The 22,868-nt window shown below is 41.5% G+C and overlaps 1 protein-coding gene across 5 annotated transcripts in view; it reads right to left on the reverse strand.

Moving 5' to 3' along the window:
* Positions 1-8,194: 8,194 nt before the first annotated feature.
* The window catches only part of dgkg (diacylglycerol kinase, gamma), a 127,378-nt gene continuing 112,704 nt past the window's right edge, over positions 8,195-22,868 (reverse strand). For 4 of the 5 annotated variants that reach the window (XM_015032685.1, XM_015032687.1, XM_015032688.1 and 1 more), the window contains 4 exons: positions 15,049-15,169; positions 13,634-13,694; positions 12,584-12,678; positions 8,195-8,572 (listed from right to left, as the gene is read on the reverse strand). In XM_015032685.1, coding sequence (XP_014888171.1) covers positions 8,515-8,572; positions 12,584-12,678; positions 13,634-13,694; positions 15,049-15,169 — 335 coding nt within the window. In that variant the 3' untranslated portion in view covers positions 8,195-8,514. Of the gene's footprint in view, positions 8,573-11,599; positions 12,679-13,633; positions 13,695-15,048; positions 15,170-22,868 lie in introns of those variants that run through there. The other variant, XM_015032689.1, reaches the window with a different exon arrangement.

The following is a 22,868-nucleotide window of genomic DNA, read 5'->3' on the forward strand; positions in this document are numbered from 1 at the left end:
GACGTGTTTGTTAAAGGGCCAGCAGCAGTGGAAACGTACTGGGAGTCAAATCTACAAGACAACACGAGCGTCATCCTGGGTTTCTGTCCTCTCAATCGGCAAATTGGAACATAATTGTACTAACTCGGCATAAGCATGCAAATTTATATTTAACTACTTAGTAGTTTACTCTTCCAGAAATAACATGTACACAAATGCTATAAATTATATGAATTAAAATCTGAAAAACTATTTGAGCAATTTGTGTTATTTAGTTTTCAAAGATTATGGAGTTCGTGATATGTTTTTCCTATAAACAACATTATTTTCTACCTAGCACTGCTGGTTTAATTAAGAAGCCTTTATGCATTGTAAGCACAGTTGCTTTGGGAACCCTAAAACAGCGCTTTAGGTATTGATTTGGCCTTTAAATGTGCTGATCAGGTCACTAACTCTTGTAGAAGTGTCCAGTCAGATACAGATATATTTTTAAATGTTATGAACTTGCTTTTAAAGGGAAAACCGAAATACCAGACTCATATTTTCAGGTGACAGGTGCTGGAATCCAAAGGTTGGAGTGCATGGACGAGTGACCATCCTGATCATATTAGGAACTCCTCATGTAAACTCTATCTGACTGCGAATGTCACAGTTGGCTCCAACAGCTGGTATGAAATATATAATCCCTGGTAAATCCCTGCAGCTACGATGTGGCGATTATGAGAGTGCTGCTGAGGCAGTAATAGTAGGAAGAGACAAACACATATGTGGCTGTCACATTGAATCTCAGTGGTCAACCAAAGGCCTTGGGCCTACGGCAAGCAGGTTGTCTTTCAGCATCAGCTGAAACAAGGAGAGGGGGCAGAAATATCCACTGACATTCTCGACTGAGCATAAATAGCAGAGGACATCTCAGTCAGTGAGACTATCTGAAAAGCAACAGCCTGCAGGTCCGCTGGCGTTTGGTGCTGCGGATGTGGTGGGTGGCCATATGGAGGCACATTGTGCTGCTGTTCTTAACGCTTTCCTTAAATAAATAGGCCACGTGTGACGGCTGACATGCTGTTTGTTTAGATACCGCTCTCCGTTTCTCTCTGGGTGGTTTGGACAGCAAAAGTGGGTGTTGTGAAGACGAGGCCGGCTTTTAAGCCCAGGAATCTTGTTCCTTCCAAGACCGCTACTGTAGGTTAGTGTGACACTGACGTAACGGCCAGGTCAGTGAAGAGCGTTATCTTGGAGCCATGTAGGCTAATCCTGGTAGTTTGCAGAGCAAGGTTAGAACACGGCAGACACACCAACCAGGTCCTAAACCTTAGTGCAGCCTTCATCTGTGCACGTCTTAAACAATTTCAGATATTCAAAAATGAGTAAACAGTTTGAAAAGCAAACACAGCAGATGGAGCAGTTACAGAGATTTAAACAACATTACATAACGTTGAACAACAGTAGGGTTTGGCTTGTATCTGTCCCACTTTGCTTTCCTGGATCCCTTTAAGCTGGATTAACCCCTTCTCGTTTTAAATGTGAACTAAGCTCCAGTTCAGAGTGGTTTCTGAAAAGATTATGCAAGGTACAAACTTTACTCAAGATCAGTGTAGACCCAGAGAATGTTTCACTGTATGCTGCTAAAGTCATTCAATACAAAGTCATTTGGCTGTATTAATTGGACAATAAGATACAAAAATTCATTTCATCAGAGCATCTTCTTCTCCTGCTTGACTTGTGGGGAAAAAAAACAGTTTTCCATGAAGATCAGACGAACAGATCCAAAGATACATACAGATCACTGTTTGCTCATCTACTGACTGTATTTGTTCCCAGTCAAAGGGATAAACCTTGATCTTGGTTTTATTAAGAACGCTGCAGAAGGAAACTTAGAATTACAGGTTCCCCGAGACTGACAGCTATAAACTGACGCTCGTTTCAAGAATTGAGAAATGGAGATTCACTCAGTCTGGCCACAACAGCCAAACAGCGCTGATGCCGTGGAAACCAGATCGAAGACGAGGATGTCCCACGTTCCAAGCTGCTAACGGCCGCATTGCTTTTGGCTGAGGACGACACAGTCAACAACACACTGCAAGCTGTTAGCCCCGCGTCTAAATGTTCTTTATTATTTTTCAGATGAGCAGGTGATCCCCCAACTAGGCAAGTTACTAGTTTTATTAACAGCTGCCCTAAGCCATTATTTATAGTTACTCGTAGTCAAACCATTGTTGTACAGCATTGCACAGAATTCATACTTGTACGTTTGCGTTTTGCATCTCATCTTACCGTCATTGCAGCCTCAGTGAAGTGTATAGTGATGAGAATTTTGCCGCGGAGCGTCTCAGCAAGCCTGTCCCAGCTTGCAAGCATCTGTAGACGTGCACATTTCAGAAAGAGTTAAAATAGAAAAGCAGGGCCTCTGGGCGCAGGACGCGCTCACTGAGGGACAAGATGCTACTCGTATCCTATTAATAGCACTTTGGGAGATAATTCCTGCCTTGTCATCACAGCAGCCAAACCCAAGAAGCCTTGCCAAAGGCTGCTGGATAATAATGCTTTCTTTCACCATCTCTCTTTTTTTCTCTCTCTTTGTGTCCAACACCTAATTCAGTGTCTGCTACAGCCAGTTCTGAAGATTACTGCTATTCTTCAGATCAGGGGAAAAAAAGCCCACAATGATAAAACATTTTCTGTTGTTCCTTATTTGCATTGAGACGTTGGGTTTTAAGTCAGTAACATAGCTTGGAATATCAGGCTCAGGGTTTTAGTTCAACTTTAGACGCTCAGTGTTTGACTGCAGGGGCAGAAAATAAAGGAAATACACGGGTTACACAGAAACGCACTTGGAATCTGCTTCTACACATGTGGAAAGAAAAACACAAACGAGAAACCACAGCGACAAACAAACCATGGCATGGATAAAAACATCACGGAAACGCACACGGTACTAATTAATACAAGATGCATTTAGAGGCAGAATGTGTTAATACCTGAACTCATACCTGAGTAAACACTTTGCGTGTGTACTTGTGTGAGCGTGCTTGTGTATATAAGGTTTCTCCATAGGAATGCTCAGTAGTGGGTGTGATGATCTGATGATGGAAGGCAGACATGGAGGAGGTCAGAGCCCAGACATCCAGAGGTCCTCCAGAGAACCCCCTCCTCCTCCTGACCTCCAACCCCAGGTGGTGTACAGAGAAGGTGGGTGTGGAAAGACCAGGCATTGCTCCACCGGGTCAAATGCATTTAAAATGGGGTGGCAACGGCCGATGGAGACACCCCCTTCCAGAACCCTCAATAGCTGCGTTTCCAATACAAATGTGTACAGATCTTTCTCTATGTTCTGCTGCTGCTGAAAAACACAATTTTGCATTTGCATTGTTTTCACTAAATAAGACAATTAAAATCACGTGTTGATTTTATTCACGAGATAAGTCATTAAAAATCATGGCAGCAACAGATGTAAACAATTACATGTGATTTCTTCACAATTTAGCCACGGTGCCAGAGCTCATCATCTGTCAGCCAATCAGAGGAGACGTCGGTGTGTGTCAGGCGTCGGAGTGACACACTCTTCAGTGAAGATATTTTGTCAGCATATGATGTTAAACAGAATCAGGGCTTTGTTTAAGCACAAAAACCAGCCTCGTTATGCTTCACCATGTTATGATCAAAAAGTAGATTTTTAAGGACGTAGAAATATCAAAAGGTTAGAGCTTCTGAACCTTCTCCAAACGCAGTTTGGACTTTCAGCTTCTGGCAGATATTCAGTACTAATGTGTGGTTTTGCTTGTGCAAATCAACTAAATGACAAAAACAAAGAACACGCCAAATCCCGTCTGTGCTGGTCGGATGGGAAGAAATGTCGCGATCTGTTGGACCTTGAGTTTAGTTTGATTATTTTTCTCCCAGCTTGTGTTTCATTAATTTCTGTGTGTTTGAGCTCCAGTGTTGCTTTCCCCTCAGTTCCTCTGTATCCTGTCCTTCTGGGTTTCAGTCACATAAGGTCAGAGCCTCCTGTTATTCTCATGCTGGTTTCCTTTTCCCCCTATTCCATTAAATATTCCTTTTCTCAACCCTTCCTGTGGGCCTCGGCTCTGCACGTTGGCTCTCAACAACACTCATTGTGACAACAGGAGGATCAAAAGTGACTGCAGTTACAGACTTTTCAGTCAGAATTTGAGACTGATTTTGCCTTCATTCAAGAAAGCAACTAATGTCTGTCAGGTCAGGGATGGTAGGTTACAAATGCAAAGCAATAACATCAACAATGTCAATTGGACAATATATGGTGGATTCATAAAAACTAGTTCAAGCATTTTAGTCTGACTGAAGTGAGCTTAGAACTAGTTCTTGTTAAGGGTGACCTTACACAGCTGTGTTGGTAGAAGTGTGATAGTCTAGTAAAAGTCTCGGGTTAAGCATGACCTTAGACTGGTAATGCCTAAGGTCATCTAAAGCTGCAATTTGACTGTCACTTTTACAAATGTTTTCTTTTTTATGTATATTTGCTGAAATTGTCACTAAGTTGTGACACCTTAATACGAGACAGCGCCAACTGGCGGATGATTGACAGCGCTAAGGCCCGCCTCCTGCCTCTGAGTGGTTATTTCTGTTTGGCACTGGGAGAAAGCAAAGAAACAATTTTTTTTCAGATTGTTTCTCATACTAAACTGTCATGACATAGTGACATATTCAACAAATTAAAAAAATCTGTTTTTATAACAGTTGCATAATTCATCTTTAACACAGTGATGTAGTCGTAATGCTGTTTTAAAAGTTTACAAAATTATGTTTGAACAGCTATTGTTGACACTGATTTATTTTAACGTGCAGAAATCTGTTTTCCTCTTGCATAAAGTGAGCACATCTTTTGTTGCTTTTTGTCTACGATTGCTTCTCAAGAACTCTTAACAAAATCAATTGGAGTTCAAACGTAGCTTAAGTGGAACCAAAAGATGCCGATCAACTTGCAATTGCATTCTGTTTGTTTAGTTCAGGTGATTAAAGAAAAAAAGAAGAAAAAAAAAGGAACAAAAACATTACATTAGCTTCTTCTGTTCATCGTCAGATTCTGAAGTGCATTGAGATGCCAGCAGTTAACATTCAGTGAGGGTGACAATGTGCAGAGGCAGATCCAGGCTGCAGAGGCTGGACATATTGATTCTCCAGGCCCTCTCGGTTTGATCAGCTTCTGGATAGCTGGGGGGCAGAGCTGCCCTTGACTCCCTCCGACGCTCTGACCCTAAAGACGCGTCACGCTGCACAGACGCACTTTTTCTGCAGCAGATCGTGTGATGCCCTGTCCTTTTGTTTACGGCAGTCTCCCCTGAACCTGCAGGGTGACTTCCTAATTAAAATGAAGCGTCTGGCTCTGGTTCCATTGTTCTGATGATTTCACTCAAACAAGCAGCAGCTCTTAGTTGATCCTGGTGTCACTCTAATGATTCCCTGTGGATCACAGCGCTCTGAACTAGGAGCTCTCTTTGAATCTATACTGAAATGACACAGCATGAGTGAGAGCGGTCTTAGCAGTTAATGCGTGCAGCTTTAACCCACTTTACAGAGCTGTACTGTTATCTCTGTGCCCACATTTCTTCATTTTTAATTTTTACAATATGCAAATTGATCAGATAAAAGAAATACTGTGGAGGGTTTATCCTTATTTTAGCAAATTATTACGTTCATCCCTCAAACTTGACTGTAGCTGATTCACTACTTTCCGTTTATCTCAGAAGGTGGAGAATCCAAAAACTGTATGAAACTCACTTCAGCTGTTCTCTTCGCAATTTGGAAAGGCCGGTAAATTTGGGAACAGTTCTTGCGTTTCTGTTACAAGTGTGCCCAAAGGTTTAACAATACTCCACTAATGCCAAAAAAAAAACACAAGTTTGCAATTGCGTTGTTTCCTTTAAATAAGAAACATATTAAAATTACGCCAGCAGTTAATTACTTACCGTGTTCACGCGGTAAGTAATTAAAAACACATCACACCATCATCCACTGCTTCTTCCTGTCCTTTTATTTGTCTTTTCTGACAGCAACATCTGGTTGTTTGTCATGTGACTCATATGATATATTTTCATTGCAATTTTGCAAAATATACTAATTTTTATACAGCTGCAAACCCACCTGATCCTACACCAAAAACATTTAATCAAAAAAAAGTAAGCTTTTCCACGAAGCAAATTTATTTTGCTAATTCTAATTTGCGCAATTTTACGGCCAATGCAAACACAGCGTTAGCCAACATGACCAAGCAAACTGTCACAAGCTAACTATCTAGCCTTAAGAGCAAAAATGAAGCTCCTGTTCTTTTCAAACAGTCAAGTTATGTTAACAGACAAAAATTAACCCCGTCTTCCAAAAACACAATCATTTTTTTTTAATTATCTTAAATCACTTGTTAACTGCTGTGTGATCTTTGCTGCCTGTGGTTGCCAAACTACAACCACAGGCAGTGCAGAGAATCGTCACTGATCGCTGATTGGCCCGATTGAAATTCTACCGGAGCTGTGGTCCAGTTGTTACCATCGTCTGACGTGAAGAGGAGGAAATCTTCATCTCTAACAATGTGCAACTGTCATAAAGTTTCTTAGTTTTTTGCTTAAAGGTGTTATTTATCCTACTGTCCTGTAATAGTTGAACATTAAAATCATTTTTATCACAATATTGTTATACTGGCTCACAGTCAACAATATGCATTTGTCACCTTCTACTTCTGACACATATGAAGCATGTACAACTTTTTGGATGGTGAAAGAGATTTGAGAGAATGGATGAAAGGCTGAGACTCCCCAGCAGCATTCTGTTCGTTTTACAGGGAATACAGAACATGGGGTTCTTGCAGTTGGTCCTTCTCTCGTCCACAGTCGACATAATGAAACCAAAAAATGTCACCATTGATGGGCACTGGTGGTAATGAATTTTTGCACTTCTGCTGTAAAATGAGAAAAAACAAAAAACAAAACAATGTGACACTAGTGTCTGGAAAATTGCCTTTACACGGTGAGTAATGGCTCCATGACTGCTTCATAAGACCACCTACACGATGAACATGACAAAGAACGTTACCTTTCTTCTTCTAATTGTATTTTGTCAAAAATAAATAATTAAAACAATACATCATACCTATGTTGTCCTAATTCTGGCTTGATATTTGAGCTGTCTTCGGCACAATTGACTGGATTTTGTTTCCTATCATAGGCAAAATGATTTTTGCCGGTTTGTACCAGGCTAAGCATTGGCCTAGCCTGGTATAAACAGCTTTGCTGGAGGCGTGGACTCTGTTGAAGTTTTAAACAACTGGATCAGATTTTATCCAGTCGGATAAAACAGCCAACAGCACACAAGTTGTTTACGGCAACTCGTGTCCCGTAAACAACTAACCGTCTCCTAACCGTCTCCATGTTTTAACCATCTCGTTGCTTATTTATAGCAAAGATAAATAATTTGGAACAAGCCCTCTACAATTATTCTATCCACTTTATGGGATGAAGTATCACACATTGTCCATCTGAGCGGATAAAAACATCAGCCATGCTTAAAGTTGCTGCTTCTGGAGCAGGAGCTGTTTTCTGGGTGAACAGCCTCTCAGTCCATGTTGATGTGAAACTGTCTTTGTGTGGACAGCACCAGCAGGCGTGGACCTTTGGACTTCAGTGTTGCTTCCATGTTCCTGAACAGCCCAACCACATTTCCTTTAATCTGAGACTTGGACACAGCTAACTGTTCTAAGCTAGCTTTGGGGAAGGGACAAAGCGGGCCAGTATTAAGCTTCTGGAACGGTCCCAAGCCCAACTTTTCTAAATTTTAAGGCTACACTCGAAAATCGGGTTCGTGCCAGGGCACCACGAACTGGTTCTGTCAAGAGGAAAGCTTAAATGTCAAACCAAAATTACACCAGAAAGGCGACAGAAAGTGTGGTCAAGGAGTTCTTGTATGAATTGTTTTGAACCTGCAGGTAGAGCAGTTCCGACTCTCTGTGGATCAGAGAAAACCTGATCCTAAATGTACGTTGCGTATTCACTCTGCCCTGGAGAAATGAATCACTAAGAACCTAGAATGAATGTGACCTGCATGACGAATGCACAGAAACCTGTGATTGTGACCAATGTCAACATTAAGCACTTTAGACAGAGTAGAGCTCCGTCTCTATTGAAGCTGCTGGTTTATCTTTAGAGATAACCCGCCTCTGGAAGGCTGCGGCACAGATAAAGCAAACAGGTTTGATTCTTTTGTCGGTTTAATGAGAGCAGATTACATCACACTGGTGAACAGCCTCGTCTGCTAAACAAGGGCTAGCATGCCACACAACGAACCATGCAGGTACCGATACCTCATTTGGCATCAAATGAGGTATCCTCATCTGCTCCTCATTTGTTCGGATCAACATGACTGTGAAAGACCATTAGCACAGAGTGGGTCAGTTTATTTGTTAAGGCAATTGATTGCTACAAAGGACAGAAACAGATATGAGTCGTGACATGCACGGGAAAATCATCCAGTCGGCCTTCGAGTGGACGTCTACGTTGCCTGCCCATTGGCCTAACCTGCAGACTTTTTGGAGGCACCCTCCTTTTTCTGTTCGGACTTATCCTCCACGCTAGAACAAAAAAAAAAAGGAAAGCACAACAAATAAACCCAGGGCAGAAATGGAGATATGTCTGATCAGTTGGATCCACGCACTCTGATTTGTTCACTCTTTGTCTCAGCAGGCATGCAGTGATTTAATTAACTTCTGATAAAATATTATAAACAAATATGTACACTCTAATATAGGCATGAAAAACCATTCTCTCAGTAAATGTACAGTTACTGTAAACATGCACTCTGTAACCACCGAGTCCAGCTGGCACCCAGGCTCCTTTTCTGTACATGCTGTTGTTACACTGGAACATTTCAGCATCAAAGCCGGCCGCTAAGATGGATGTCTCTGACTGATGGACATCATCCCAGATTCCTAAACGAAGCCGAAGTGATGCCTCCGACTGGTTTCCATGGCGCCTGGCCTGAGCATGGACTCAGTGGCTGTTAAAGGGAGTCAGGGTGTGACGGCATCGAACGCCCAACCCTGCAGTGGAGCTCAGTTTGGACCGTCAGAACATCTCGGTCTCCCTCTGCCCTGCAGCAGCAGCACTTTTCCACATCATCTAATTCACATCACATGAATGTCATGGCAGATTAAAGGGTTAATTTGTATTTTTTTAAGTGATGTTCTGTTCATAATTTCATCAGGAATAGTTTCCTAAGTAGAGGCAAATGTATCATGTGAGTTTGCAATGAAGAAAGTAAATCCTCATTGCAAACAGAGCAGTGGAAGGCTAACAGCTAGCATGCATTTAGCTTATTTTAGCTATTTAAAGAAGCGAGATAAGCTATTTAGCAAAAATAGGTTATTTCAGGGTTTTTTTTTAAAGTAAATGTTCACACCTGTGGGAACCAGTGCTGTTTGTCCATGTTGATTCCTCAATGGTTTCAACTGAACCTCAAAATATTAAATATACTCACAACTTCCACGTTATTGTTTATTTAACAAAGATGAAGCTAAAACTGAAAAAAAGAGGAAACTTCGGGATTAAATACCTCGAATTTCCTGAATGACTTGAAATCTCACAGAATTTCAATGAGGTGTGGACTTCAACTAAACCAGTGGTTCCCAAACTTTTTCTGCGCCCCCCCCTATGGATTAGAAATGGCTGTCTGGTTGAAACGACGCGTGGGAGGCGGGGGGGGCATCGACTTTTTTGGGGGCAAAATGAATGTACGTAGCTGAAAATAGACACCAACATCGGTAGCTTATAAGGTACTTGTTAAGTCATCTTTTAGCTAACATTACCTGCATCCAACAGCTTTACTCAACTCAGTCAGTTAGTTTGGAGGGAAAAACTGAAAAGTTATTTGCGTTTTGCTGGTTTGCTGCCGTGATTCTAACACAAACTTACGTAGCTCCGCACAGCAGCAGCAGGTCTCCTTCACAGGTGTAAACCCAGCGCGAGTAGCGCTCATGTTGCGTTTAAAGGCGGCTCGGAAAAACAGGTTACAACATGTTAACAACGGATTAAACAGTTTTAATGATAAAAGTGACAGAGGACACAGATATGGGAAGTGTGGAAGCCTCTACTGTATCAAATTGACAGTTATAACAGAGAGTTGGCCATTCTAAGGTAAAAACCCAGCGCATACAGTGTTCATGTTTTGGGTTTTTTTTTCATCCAGATGGCTTCCCGCCCTCCCCCAGCCCTCCCTGCAGTGACACGGCGCCCCCCCCAGGGGGCGTGCCCCACAGTTTGGGAACCTCTGAACTAGACTATTGCAACTTTGACTCTATGCAGGCATTATTTTGTGGATTTGCTGCTGTTTTGGAGTCGTTGTTTGGTTGATGGAGCAGTTTCGAACTTCTGCTGTCAGACAGAAGACCTGACCTCTGGCTGTGGGGTTCATGGTCAGTTTTGTGGTTCACTCGGGTGCGGCTCTTTCTCTCTGCAGCCCTTCGGTGAAAGCCATACTTGTTGAGTCTCTGTATATCTGTCCTGTCACGAACTTTAACGTTCACCATGCAAGCTGGTAACAGCGTGATCTAATATGGAGGTCCTTTGCTTTCATTTAGCTGTTTCTCTGAGAATCTGGTATAAATTTGCTAAGACCTCCACTTCTGGAGAGCTTGGCAGCTGCCTTACTGCTACTTCGCCTCCTCAGTTACTACTAAGCTTTTAGTTTTTTATGCACATCGTTACCATTTTAGCTTCATCTTTATTTAATAAATAGTCACAGTGTGGAGCCTGGTGTGTGTTTTTTCCAGACTCGAGGTGAGATTTGAATCATTTTACAACCTGGCAAAAAAAATGCGTTTTGGTATTGATCAACTTTTAGAGTTTAGCTGGAGTGAACTTTCTTTGCACCATGATGATATCATTTGATCTGATTAGACGGACTGGAAAAGTGCTTTTGGAGAGCGACTGCAGCAGTGGAACGGTGATCTGAGCCAAAATTTGCCACATTTCAACAATATATTAAAAGACATTCATGTGTACATTTACAGTATATGTGGGCTAGACCTAGTTTCCAGAAATATACATATTCTATCTGCACATACTCTTCTAATATACTTTGTTGGGACAGTATACATTTGCTATGAACACCAAACCAAGCTTTAATATTACTACGTTTTTCATTTCAAGCAATTTTCTTTTTTCTGGCATTAACTCCTGATGTACCTCAGTGAAGGTTTGGCAGCACTCCCTCAAAGTTTGACTCAACTACTAAGGGTCGAGTCTCAATAGCTGCATTTCCATTGACCACATAATTTGGCATTTCAAAAATAAACTCGCTTAATGGAAAACGCACCAACTTTGAAAAAAAACTCTTGTTTTTGGCTAAATAGTTTTGCCGTTGGGATGAATGAGTTTTTTTTTTCTTTGGCTGTCTCTAAATTATTGTACTTTGCAAAACTGCAAGCAACAGGATGTTGCCGTTCGTGAAAACCACAAAGAAGAAGACGGCAGGAAGTAGCTGGAGGATGATGGCGTGGCGTGTTTTTTAACAACTTATCGTGTGAACAAACTTATTCACGTGTGATCTTAATTGCGTTTCTTATTTAATGGAAAGAACTCAACTGCAATTTGTTTTTCTCCATCATTAGCCTAATAGTGACAAAAGTTTTTCTCACATTTGCAATGGAAACGCAGCTAGTGACAGAGACCCTCCATGCAATAGACACACAAGTTTGTTTGACCTGTCGATGTTGAACTACATCAATAAAAGTCAGAAGTGGCCCGCGCTTCAGCAGCCCTCGGGGCTTTTGACGTCACTGGAAGTGACGTCACAGGAGCCGATTCTACTGCAATCAGGAATTTTGTGTTACAGCACATGCATCACTTTTCTAACAGAAAGCAAAACTGAACCACATTGTCTCTATGATCTACTTTCAGTCCAGACTGATATCGCAGCAATAGTGGAAGTTTTCCGTGCCGGGAGCCTCCGCCAGGTTGTCCACACAGCCAGGGAAAGTGCTCTAAGGGGTTTTTCTTTTTGTAGGACAGTGATACTTACACATACTAAATCCCTGCATGCTTCCGTCGTTTTCAGGCCACTGTTACACCACGACGCCATCAATCTGCAAGCGCAATCGGTGAATAATGAATGAGGCCTTTCCTTTGCTGTGGCGTGATGAGAGTCTGTGGGGAGATCCGGAGACGAGCGCTCTTACAAGCAGCCGTTGTTTCATTATTCATACGGGTTCTTCAACCAGGACTAGGATCTCACTTTGTTCACCTGGATGCTCCCCCTTCCTCTCTCCCAGTCGTAGTGTTTCGGATGGTCGCGTGACCGTCTGGACCGAGCAGCAGAACTCAGCTGGCCGGGTCGTACTGATGTGAGACTCGGGTTTTCAAGTGGCTGAGGGAGAGGGTGTTTTTGGACTCCAGGGTGACGGAGTTCTGTCTGTTCTGTCCGTTGTCACCTCTGTACATTCCGATAATAAAATATTTATAGGCCGCGCAACTTCAGGAACAAAAATGAATTTCAACCTGGCAGCAACACGGCTGTTGTTTTGGCAGCAGGAAGTTGTAACGTTTAAGTGTGTGTGTGTTTCTGAGTCGGGCTGTTCGAGTCCTACTCGCGGCTGAAATTGCGTTTCTTGAAGGTAAAGAAGGAGGTCTTCTGGGGAGGGCCCATCAACATGGGGACCTGGTTTTTGTGCGTGATGATGACCTGAGGGAGTAAAGAAAGAAAAAAAATGATGGAATCTGCTTTAAAAACGTAGCTTGAACTATGTTTGACAAGCTTACTAGACTGATAGTCATCTTTTATTAGAATTTTACAGCAAAAAAAAAAAAAAAAAACGACGAGAGAGGCTTTGCTGCACAGTGACAATTAACTGACTTCCCCTTGTGAGACGAATAATGTGCTGTGAGATTTGAAGGAATGACATTGTTGGAGGTCAAAGCCTGGCATGGGCAGAATGAAAGAGTCAGACGTGACAAAAGTAGAGCAACACCAAGCTTAGCTTACCATGTTAATTGTCTTCTGTTAGCTTGCTATATTAGCTTGCTATGTTAACTCTGAAAGGTCTGACCTCTCCTTCATTCATACTCCTTCAACCTGATGCCTTTTGTCCATTACAACCCCAAAATTCCAATGTATTTTATTCGAGGTTTTATGTGAGAGACTGGCACAATGTAGCGCACAGCTGTGAAGTGGAAGGAAATTCAGATCGTTGACCTCTAAATGTCTGAAAGACAATGCAGTGAGAGTCTGATCTGCAGCGACATGATAACTTGTCAAGCTTTAAAGTAAGAGAAATGCTGGTGGACGGCCTGATGGGGGCTGGCACTCAGGGCCAGACCATCGTTGTTAAAGCAGGACAATGACAGAATCAGAGCTACAAGAAAATGTTTCGTCAAAGTCTTTACCTGAATCCAACTAAGAATGTGTTTACGTTGCTAATGTGCTCCTAACATGTTTGACTGCTTCATACATATGTGTTTTGATGCCCCTCTGTATTCCCTTTGATATTTTTGATGTGGTAGAACAGATGGCTGAGAGAAGCCCTTTGAACCATTTGACTACATACTGGTAAATCGTGATAAGGGGCTTCCTGCGGTGGTCAGTGCGGTTGGAATTTGTGAATGAAAGTGTTTTGGAGGAAACGAATGGATCCTCTCACCGTGCAGGGAGGCTGCATCCAGGGCTCACCATCGATCTGCATGGGCAGCCGCCGAGAAGTCCTGGAAACACAGCAGAGGGAGGACAGGTGAGGAGTCGGTGTGGGGAGCAGAGGTTGGTAAAGGTGGGCGATGGTCATGAAGGTCAGATATCACACATCTCTCAGGCCAGAGGGACGACTATTAACTCTGTCCCAGTGTCAGGGTCAGACACTGCTCTCTTTGTTCCCACGAGGGCAGATCCCAGACAGGCCCCCACTCTTTAAACTCCCCAAACCCACTGCACTCACACACTCACACAGCCAAAGTTGGTTTAAGACTTTTGTGCATGCCTCAGTGACTGGAGAAACACGCTGTGGGAGAACGGCTGGGATGAATACGCTTTTAATTCTGGTCCAGGAAACTGAACAAGAGTCCAGGTCCCTCAGATCCACTGTAACACAGACCGCTGTCCTCACCACTGTCCTAACCAATGTCCTCACCAATGTCCTCACCACTGTCCTAACCAATGTCCTAACCAATGTCCTCACCACTGTCTTCACCAATGTCCTCACCAATGTCCTCACCACTGTCCTAACCAATGTCCTCACCACTGTCTTCACCAATGTCCTAACCAATGTCCTCACCACTGTCCTCTCTTTGTTACACTAGCTGACACACAGTGGACACGCATCTCAAGTAGGTCAGTGTTGCTTCCTCCACTCTGAACTCCTTATCAGAAACTTTACTTATGAATATTATGAAACAATGAGAATTGCTTTCAGTCAACTTTTAAATGTTTGTTAAGGTTTTGTTAATTGTTAGTTTGTTGCAAAAGACAGAGAAAAACTGTCCATCACTCTGCTGCCACTGCATGAAACGCCATCATGCTGCAGTATGTACAGTAACTTTTATTAAAAAAAATGTTTTTTACATATTTGTTAAAACCGTCAGCGTGTGAGACAGATAATCTGTGACTAGATCAAGTTCCTCCGCCTCCTTATCTAATTATCCATGACTACTTCAACACAGTTCATTGATAGCCAGTGATTACCATGCACTCCGCTGGTTGCCATTGGTACTATAGCTAATGGGTAACCAGTGGTTTTCCATTCTATTTGCAGACGTCAGAACTTGAAGCTGAACACAGACTCTTCCTCAGCCTGTCAGTCCAAAGTCCCCACTGCTTGCTTTGTAAAGCACACAGCTACGATATATAATTCATCAGCTAGAAGGACGTTACTGTTTAGACATGAACGCACACAAACCCTCAAAAGGAATGCATTTTTTATTTTCATTTTTTACTCTGCATGTACAGGGGAGGTATGTATTTTATGTTCTGTGTGGTTGAACTGGAACACAAAGAATGGCTAGTGAAGCCGACCGCTGGACGGAGCGCGGCTTTCAGTTTGGGGGCAGGACGGCGGCAGCGGCTGACCTGATGGTGACGTTGGTGCACTGAGCCAGTCTGTGTCCCGCGCTCTTCAGCCCAGTGTAGATCTGCCCCATTTCTATTGCCCCCTCCAGGCCCACCACCTCCAAGAGCTGATCGCTGAAGTCTGGAAGGCAGCAGAGAAACACAAAGAGAGAGAAATTTACCAAAGAAAAGAGGGATCTGAGTAAGGTCCAGTTAAGACAATACTGAGGTAAAACACTGATAACATCTCCCGAGCATCAACGTGACAATCTTAATACTCTATGTTTTTTCTTGTCAAAGTTCATTTGTGCAATTAGGAGTGGAACAGCAAGAAAGTGAAACTGACCAAAACACAAAAGCTGAGTTGGTCAAACGTGTAAAAATAAACTGCAGAAAACCGTCTTTCATATCATTCAGAAAGTAAATTTAGGAATTCTAAATATAATGTGAAATAAATGATAAAGCATGACGTTGCTCAGAGCACAAAGCGTAGAACTAAACTGAATAGATCTGCTCTAATGGATCGAAATGACGATCCTTATGATCTAGAATTTATTCTTCAACATCGGTACTGGTACAGATGTTAATATTGGATCTCCAAGCATCTTCTTTGTTGTTGAATACCAAATTATTTACACACACCTCCACCACACACACTTCTTCTCCCATGACAGAACTAGTGTTTGGCATAATTGTTTTTTTTCAGGAGAGTTTCTTCAGATGCCAGGACTCTGACCTGTGTTGGAACGATCAGCTCCTACGCTGATCAGATATAAAACCCCCAGCATCACAAGTCCCTCATCAATTCAATCTCACTTTAACATGTATTATTCTTGTTTCGGTTCAATTCAGCTAAACTTCAATGCCCTGAAGACTACTTGCTGCACAGTCAGCAGTTACGCACATGAAAAAAAAACATACGACAACCGAATCAACAACAACAATCTTCCAGTGCAGAACAGTGAGGTTAGAGTTGATCAATCTGACAGCAGTGGCAAGGACAGATCTCCATCGCCATCAATGTGGATCTCCGTCCTGATCCCAGCTTGGGCGATGACTAAAACACCTTCATGACTCTGAAAAGCTAATCCTCAAGTTACTTTCTAGGCCACTAATCCCGTTTTGTAGTGCAGGCTTTGATGTGTTCTGATGACAGTACACAGTCAATCTGTTGTGTTCACAATCCCCTCAGGACAGTCCACGCGGTTCAGCAACATTTCACATGTAAAGCCTTCAGGCACGGGAGAATAACGCTGCCTCCACCTGAACTTCCTTCCCCTTTCTCCGTGTGTGTGCAGAACGCCTGACATGCCACGACAGGCTGGATCTGACTTTCTCCTGCTGAAAGGAGCCCACAGCGGGACAGCAGTCTGGCACTCAAACTTTAATGTGTGTAAAACAATCCCGCTTTGTGTTTCTGTTCAGCGTGTTTTACAGACACAAGGATTAAGCTCTTCTGCAGTTTGTCTCAACTCACAAGTGATCTCTGAGCGTCTCCACTTTGCACGGACCCAGAAACCCCTTCAGATTCTTTGCGGGATGAATTTCAGGATGAAAATCAGAGAGCTGTTTTGTCCTCTCGGCCAGCGTGATAATTTGTGAGGTGCGACAGCAGAAAGTGTTGGCGGCGACTCGGCCACACTAATTAAGTGACGTGGCAAACGGATCACATGGCAACAGAAACCAAGATGCCTTGGTTTCCTCTACTTCTTCATTTTCTTCTTTCCTGCCATCACTTAGTTTGTTCTGATGAATGAACGATGTGGTTTGGCACCAAACTTGACGCCAGACTCTGAACCCAAATGCCCTTCACAGAAAGAATGCTCTGTCTAAGACGACAACACGGCCTTAGAGTAAGACGAACAACAAGGAAGATTAAAAAGTTTTCTTTACAAGTAAAAGAAAGTTGTCTACATTAGTGCTGAAGCACCTTTATTCTGATACCTCTTAGTAAAATCAATTGGAAATCAATTAATCAATAGAAGTCAACTAATCCAGCTGTTCTATGAAGGTTGAAGGGGCAGTAAAGTGTGTTTTCCATCCACATAGAATCAGTTTGTAGCACAATCAAGTAACTATGTACCTTCAGTTATATAAATTCTAGATGTACATCAAGAATGACTTATAATAAATTTGACTTTGTAGTTTCCTACCTTGGGCCTCTTATCTCTTTAAAAACCCCTGTTCTATCTGAAGCTCCGCCTTCAGAATGTCATCACAGAATTTAACATCGTTGTATGGAAAAGCAGCTCCTATAATGAGCTCAGCAGATGTTCCACCAGGTGTTTGCTAATTGTTGCTGGCTAGTCTGAAGGAGCTGAGTGGGAGGCAAGAGACTCAGGAGCTTGAAAACTGCAGAGCCGAGAGGAGTTTTGTCCTCGAAAGGGTCGATTGGTTTCTACCAGGCATTTTGCACAGCTGAATGGTTGCCAGGGGAGATTAAAGGATTTCTGAAACATGCATGAAAGAATCAAAGCAACACTCTGGATATGCTTTTGATGAGGGAATAACATTAACATGATTTAAAGCTAAAAAAAACAAAAAACAAATAGAGTTGATTTTACGTATCACTGCCCCTTTAAAAACCAGAGTTTAGCAATGAAACAACATCCCAAGCTCTGAACATGACATATTTGTCTGTTCAATCCATCGTCTGAAGAGAGAGGATGGAGCAACTGCAAACCTACCGAGTCATTACTGTCCTCCTAAATATACAAATAGAGGATTATTTGGAAAAGCAGCAGAGACCCCCGTGGTATCTGTATCAGAAGTGCAGAGCTATAAAGAAAAGCTGATCACAGTTTATGGTAAAACAGATGGAGCTGAATAGAGGACAGCCCTGGAAGGAAACCTGTTAAAAGTTTGGATAATCCATCCAGATGATGCAGTCCATGCTAAGTGGATAAAGTGGAAGACAAACAGAAAATTGGATTTATTGGTCTTGAAAGCAAGACAGTTTGCCCTAAAATCTACATCAATGCTGCCATGATAAAAGTAGAAAGAGGTTTGCTAAGCGTACTGATAGGATAACCCCTCCCATAGTAAACCAGAACATGGTGCTGGGAAGATTCTGTGATCACGTTGGCCTCCAGTTCAGAGCACACCACATTACGTTCCTTCAAAAAAAAAAAAACTCATCTGCATACTGACTGCTGGAAGTACCATAAATATTTCCAATGTGTGATGCCATTGATCCCTTAATGAGTAGCTCTGGGCATATATTCTATGACTGACCTTCAGACCTTATCATGTTAGCATGACTTCTTTAAAGCAGCATTTTTCTTTTATCAGTTCATAACTAGAGTTCCTCCCATCCTGGTTTTAGAATGAGTCTTCTCCAAGTATTGCTCACAGCTAATAGAAGAATCACTGATTTGTTGTTTTTGATCTGAGGTTGTTCTCTGAATAAAGGCTCTTTGTTTCAAGGCAGAGGTGGAATGAGGAGCGTGGAATCATCACCCAGGAGTCTCTCAGCCTCCCCGAGGGTCTCAGCACCGCATGCTACCCTGACAAGCTGCAGCTAGCCCTGCAGCTTGTTGGGACTGGAACCGCTGGCTCCGTGCGGCTCTGTTACAGTGTGAACAATGGTAATCATTTTCCAACCATGCCAGAGCTTGCTCGGCCCTGCTGGCTTTGTTTCAGTCCACAAACAGGAAGCAGTTGTAAGCTTTTCTCTGGAAAGGAAATTGTTTCTTAAAAAGGCTCCGCCCCCCCCAGACTTAGGACCAGTCTGAGTCATGCTATGAAAAGAATTTCACTGGGACGGCAACGTAAACGAGAGAAAACACTTACGGCTGCTCAGACAAGCATCAGATATTTAAACTGATTCACAGTTAAAAGGTTATGAAACATAAATAACTGCAAAAACTTTATTTAACTTCATTAGCACATTGTCTGCATCAATGAAATGGTGGCCACAGATTGTACTCAATGAATGAATGAAAATACACCAAACTGAACTAGCATGAGTTTGTTAAGCGATAATAATAATAACCATTTTTGGAGCAGCATTTAATTCTTTAATATTTCAGATAAGAGTTTTACTCGTGGTCTGTGAGATTATGCATGGAAACTGAAACACTGGTGCACTTCTGTCAAAGTTTTAATTTCAATCTGTGTGTTTAAAAATGGACAGTAGGGCTATCAAACGGTTACAATTTATTTTCAATCTGATTAATCACAGGGTTACTGTAAGTTAATTGGTTAAAAAAACTGTCTGAGTTCTAAATGTTTTTATTATTAAAGCTGTCAGTTGATCAAAACAGGAAGCAACAGTAATGTTTTTGAAGATTTTGCATCATTGTTCATGAACTGCCTTGTTGCTGAAACGTGCTATACAAATAAACTTGATTGATTGGTAGTATCAGAAATATATGGCTTCCTGTTGGGATACGGAGATGTATGGAAACAAATCACAAACAAGCAATTCTTTGAGGTCACTGGACAGAGAAGAAGTACAGAAGACACATTTATTAGGCTGAATATGATCTACTGTGTTGATGCCTCTGAGTCACCAAGAGAGATTCAGAGCTGAGTTTGTTAGTAGGTGTGAAGCGTGGGAGGGGGAACGAGCAGCACTGCACTGTAAATTAAGGGGCTGCACTGCTAACCTTACTAATCTGGTCCTAGATGGCTAAAGTGCCTCAATTCAATTGAACCTGATCCCTGAGGGCCAACATAGAGGCACAGTTAAGTAGAGCAAACAACAGACGAAAGGCCAAAGCAACTTCACTATCCGTGTTTCCATTACAAATGCAAACAAAACTTTGCTGATATTCTGCTAATGTCGAAAAAAAAAAAAAAACACAAATTCACAATTGTGCAGTTTCCATTAAAATAAAATAAGAAGCAGCTAAAGTAAGCCTGTTCACGCAATAAGTCATAAAAAACATGAGTGCATGGTCCTAAAACTACTTCCTGTCGTCTTCTTCTCTGTGGTTTGTGCCAGTGGCAACATTTGGTTGTTGACCATGTGAGTCGTGTGATGCAAACAAAGTGTTTCCATTGCAGTTTTGAGAAATAAACTAATTTCGCTACAGATGAAAAAACAAAACAAAAACAAAATAAAGCACCTTATCCTAGGGTTTAGGGTCAGAACTGTTTAACGAAAAACGAGATTTTTCTTCTAAATTGACATGTTTCCACTAAGCAAATTTATTTTTGGAATGACAAATTTTGCAAATACATGGTTAATAGTAACTCAGTTTATGGCTCATATTTGCAGCCACAAATATGCATTGCAGAGTCTTGCAGTAAAAAGCGCTGATGCACGGCCAAACAACATAATAAATTACTAAAAAATAAGAGCATAGATTTGATATTTTCAACTTGGATAGAAAATCAAAGCACCCAGAGAAAACCCCCAGCATGTGCATAGAGACAGAGATTTAAACAGCAAAGGCAAGAGAGAGAGAGTTAAGGCTGAACTTGAACAGCATCAAGCTGGTTGCTGTTCAGTGTTTAATGTCAATTGGGAAAACTATCCAGCATATCAATCAGAGCGACACTCTAAAGCAGTGTTCCCTTTTTTAGACGTTAGACAGAACATTCATATTTAATAAGTTAGAATAATGATCCAAAGAGGCTTTTCTGTCAGACTAAAAGTACTTTTTTGAAAATAACAACCTTTATACAAGTATTAAACATACTTTCTATTAGACCCAAGTTAAAAATGTTTTCATTTTCCAGGGCTGTAAGCAGAAAACCATCATCGTTACCAAAAATGAAAGCTAGAACAAATCTAGTCTGTGTGGAATTAATTTATGTAAGGTATTTTTACCAAGTGTTGACGTTACTGAAATAAATGATATTTTTGGACAATATTTTTATTTATTGATGGATATTTAATGCACAGCATAATTATCCAGACACATTTTTTTTCAAAAGAATGACATGTTAAAACCTTTAAATGTGACTTTAACTAAAACTATCCAACATCAACTATACTGAAGTAATGAGAGAACGGGACATTAAATATTCTGATTTGTATAAAGATTCTTTCTGCCTCAATGTAAACAACAACAGAACAGCAGTGTAAACAGAACCAGTGTTACTAAACACAAAGTGCTGATATTAAGTCGTGGAATTGGAGAAAAACAGGAAATACTGATCTGAGGAGGTGGCAAACAGCTTTCCTGCTCTAAGACGCAGGAACACTTAGAATACTCGAAAGGAACATTTAAACAACTTCCAGGCAAACATATGGCACCGTGGAGAATTTCACTCAAAACGCTACTGGCAATGTTTTCATTTTGCATTCTCCGGTATTGCATAATTCAACCATCCAACCTTAATAAACAGAAGGAATCGCCTGGAATGTGCTGGTAATGTAAATCAAGTCAAATATATCTATGATGAACTTCACTCACTGCCATTTCCAGGTGCTTTGGTAACTGCTTGTGACATTATTTTCTTTAATTTATTTTTTTCTTAATTTTTAATATTATATCTTAATATTTAATATTTTTAATGTTTCATATATTTAACCTGGTTAACCCGATTGAGATCCAGATCTCATGTGTAAGAAGAACCTGGGCAGAACATCTGTAGCATCATCCAGCTCCTCCAGGAAGTTTATGACTGCAACTATTAACGCAAATTCCCTCTTCGTTCACACATTTTAGGTGGACTTGCGATTCTCACCAGTCATCAAACGTTTTTCACAAATCTGACCAATCGCCTTAAGTTTCCCTGCATTTCATTGTTTTCTGACCAATCATGGAAACTCAGCTGAATTTTGACCAATCCTCTTAGGCCCCTTCTAATTTAACTTCCTGTTTCATGACCTCTCTTGAAAGCCAACTCTGCAACATTTAGCTTGTGTGACACTAAACTATAACATTTGCCTTTTGTTTGTTTTTAACAGCAAACATTTTTGTTTATACCATATACAGTTCATATGTAGAGGGATATTAAAAAAAACGTTATTTCGTTTTAAACATTACATATATTCATCTGTCTTTTTTGGGAAAGTTGTAAGTCTGTAAGATCATGTTGTGGCAAAAATAAAGCTTAAAATATGTGCAACTTTGACCACAATTTTTTTTTATTTTTTTTTAATTTTTTTATATGTGATGCAAAATCAGTTGCTACGCCACAAATATCTCAAAAAAGCATCGCGACGTCCTGGAGGAACTGTCTAGAACTTCACCAAATATGATCAGGCATTCTGTCACTCAGTCTCTGTAATAATCAATCACTGATTTTGTAAAAACCGACTTCTGTTTTCTCTCTAACTGTTATGAAGAAAAACAGCTGAAAAGTTCTGCTCTGATTTCTGGACAAAGACATAATTAGTTCTTGACAAGAAAACATCATCATTTCAACATCATTCATGATATACAAATATAGGAAAATCCTGCAGGTTTATGGTACATGTGTCCATACAGAACACACTGAACCAGCCCTGCAGCATCCATCAGTGTAAACTGACTACACCTCACTGTTTTTACACACCAAACATGACACACCCACAGGGTTTATGTCATGACTTGGTCGTTCCGACCGATGAGGGATTTTCAGCCAGCAGTGCCTACAGACAGTCTAGACTCTCTACTTGTGTCGTTCCATCGTTACAAAGCGTGGAGAGTAATAACATTTCTTTATCCCTTTACATCTCGGGCAGCACGATCTTCATCCGAAGCTCTTTACATTTCGCAGTTTACGCCACAAAGCTTGCATCTCCCTAGAAAACTTCGCCACTGAATGCTGGCTAACCTGCGCCACGTCTCTGCAGAGCTTTATGGGAACCTAATTCTAATAGGACTGGACGTCCATTAAGACAAATGTGGACGGTGGGGGGAGGACGGGCAGTGTGTGTGTGTGTGTGTGTGTGGGGGGTG

The sequence above is a fragment of the Poecilia latipinna genome, unplaced genomic scaffold (genome assembly GCF_001443285.1).
Source record: "Poecilia latipinna isolate Pla-1442-1.1 unplaced genomic scaffold, P_latipinna-1.0 Scaffold248, whole genome shotgun sequence".
NCBI lineage: Eukaryota > Metazoa > Chordata > Actinopteri > Cyprinodontiformes > Poeciliidae > Poecilia > Poecilia latipinna.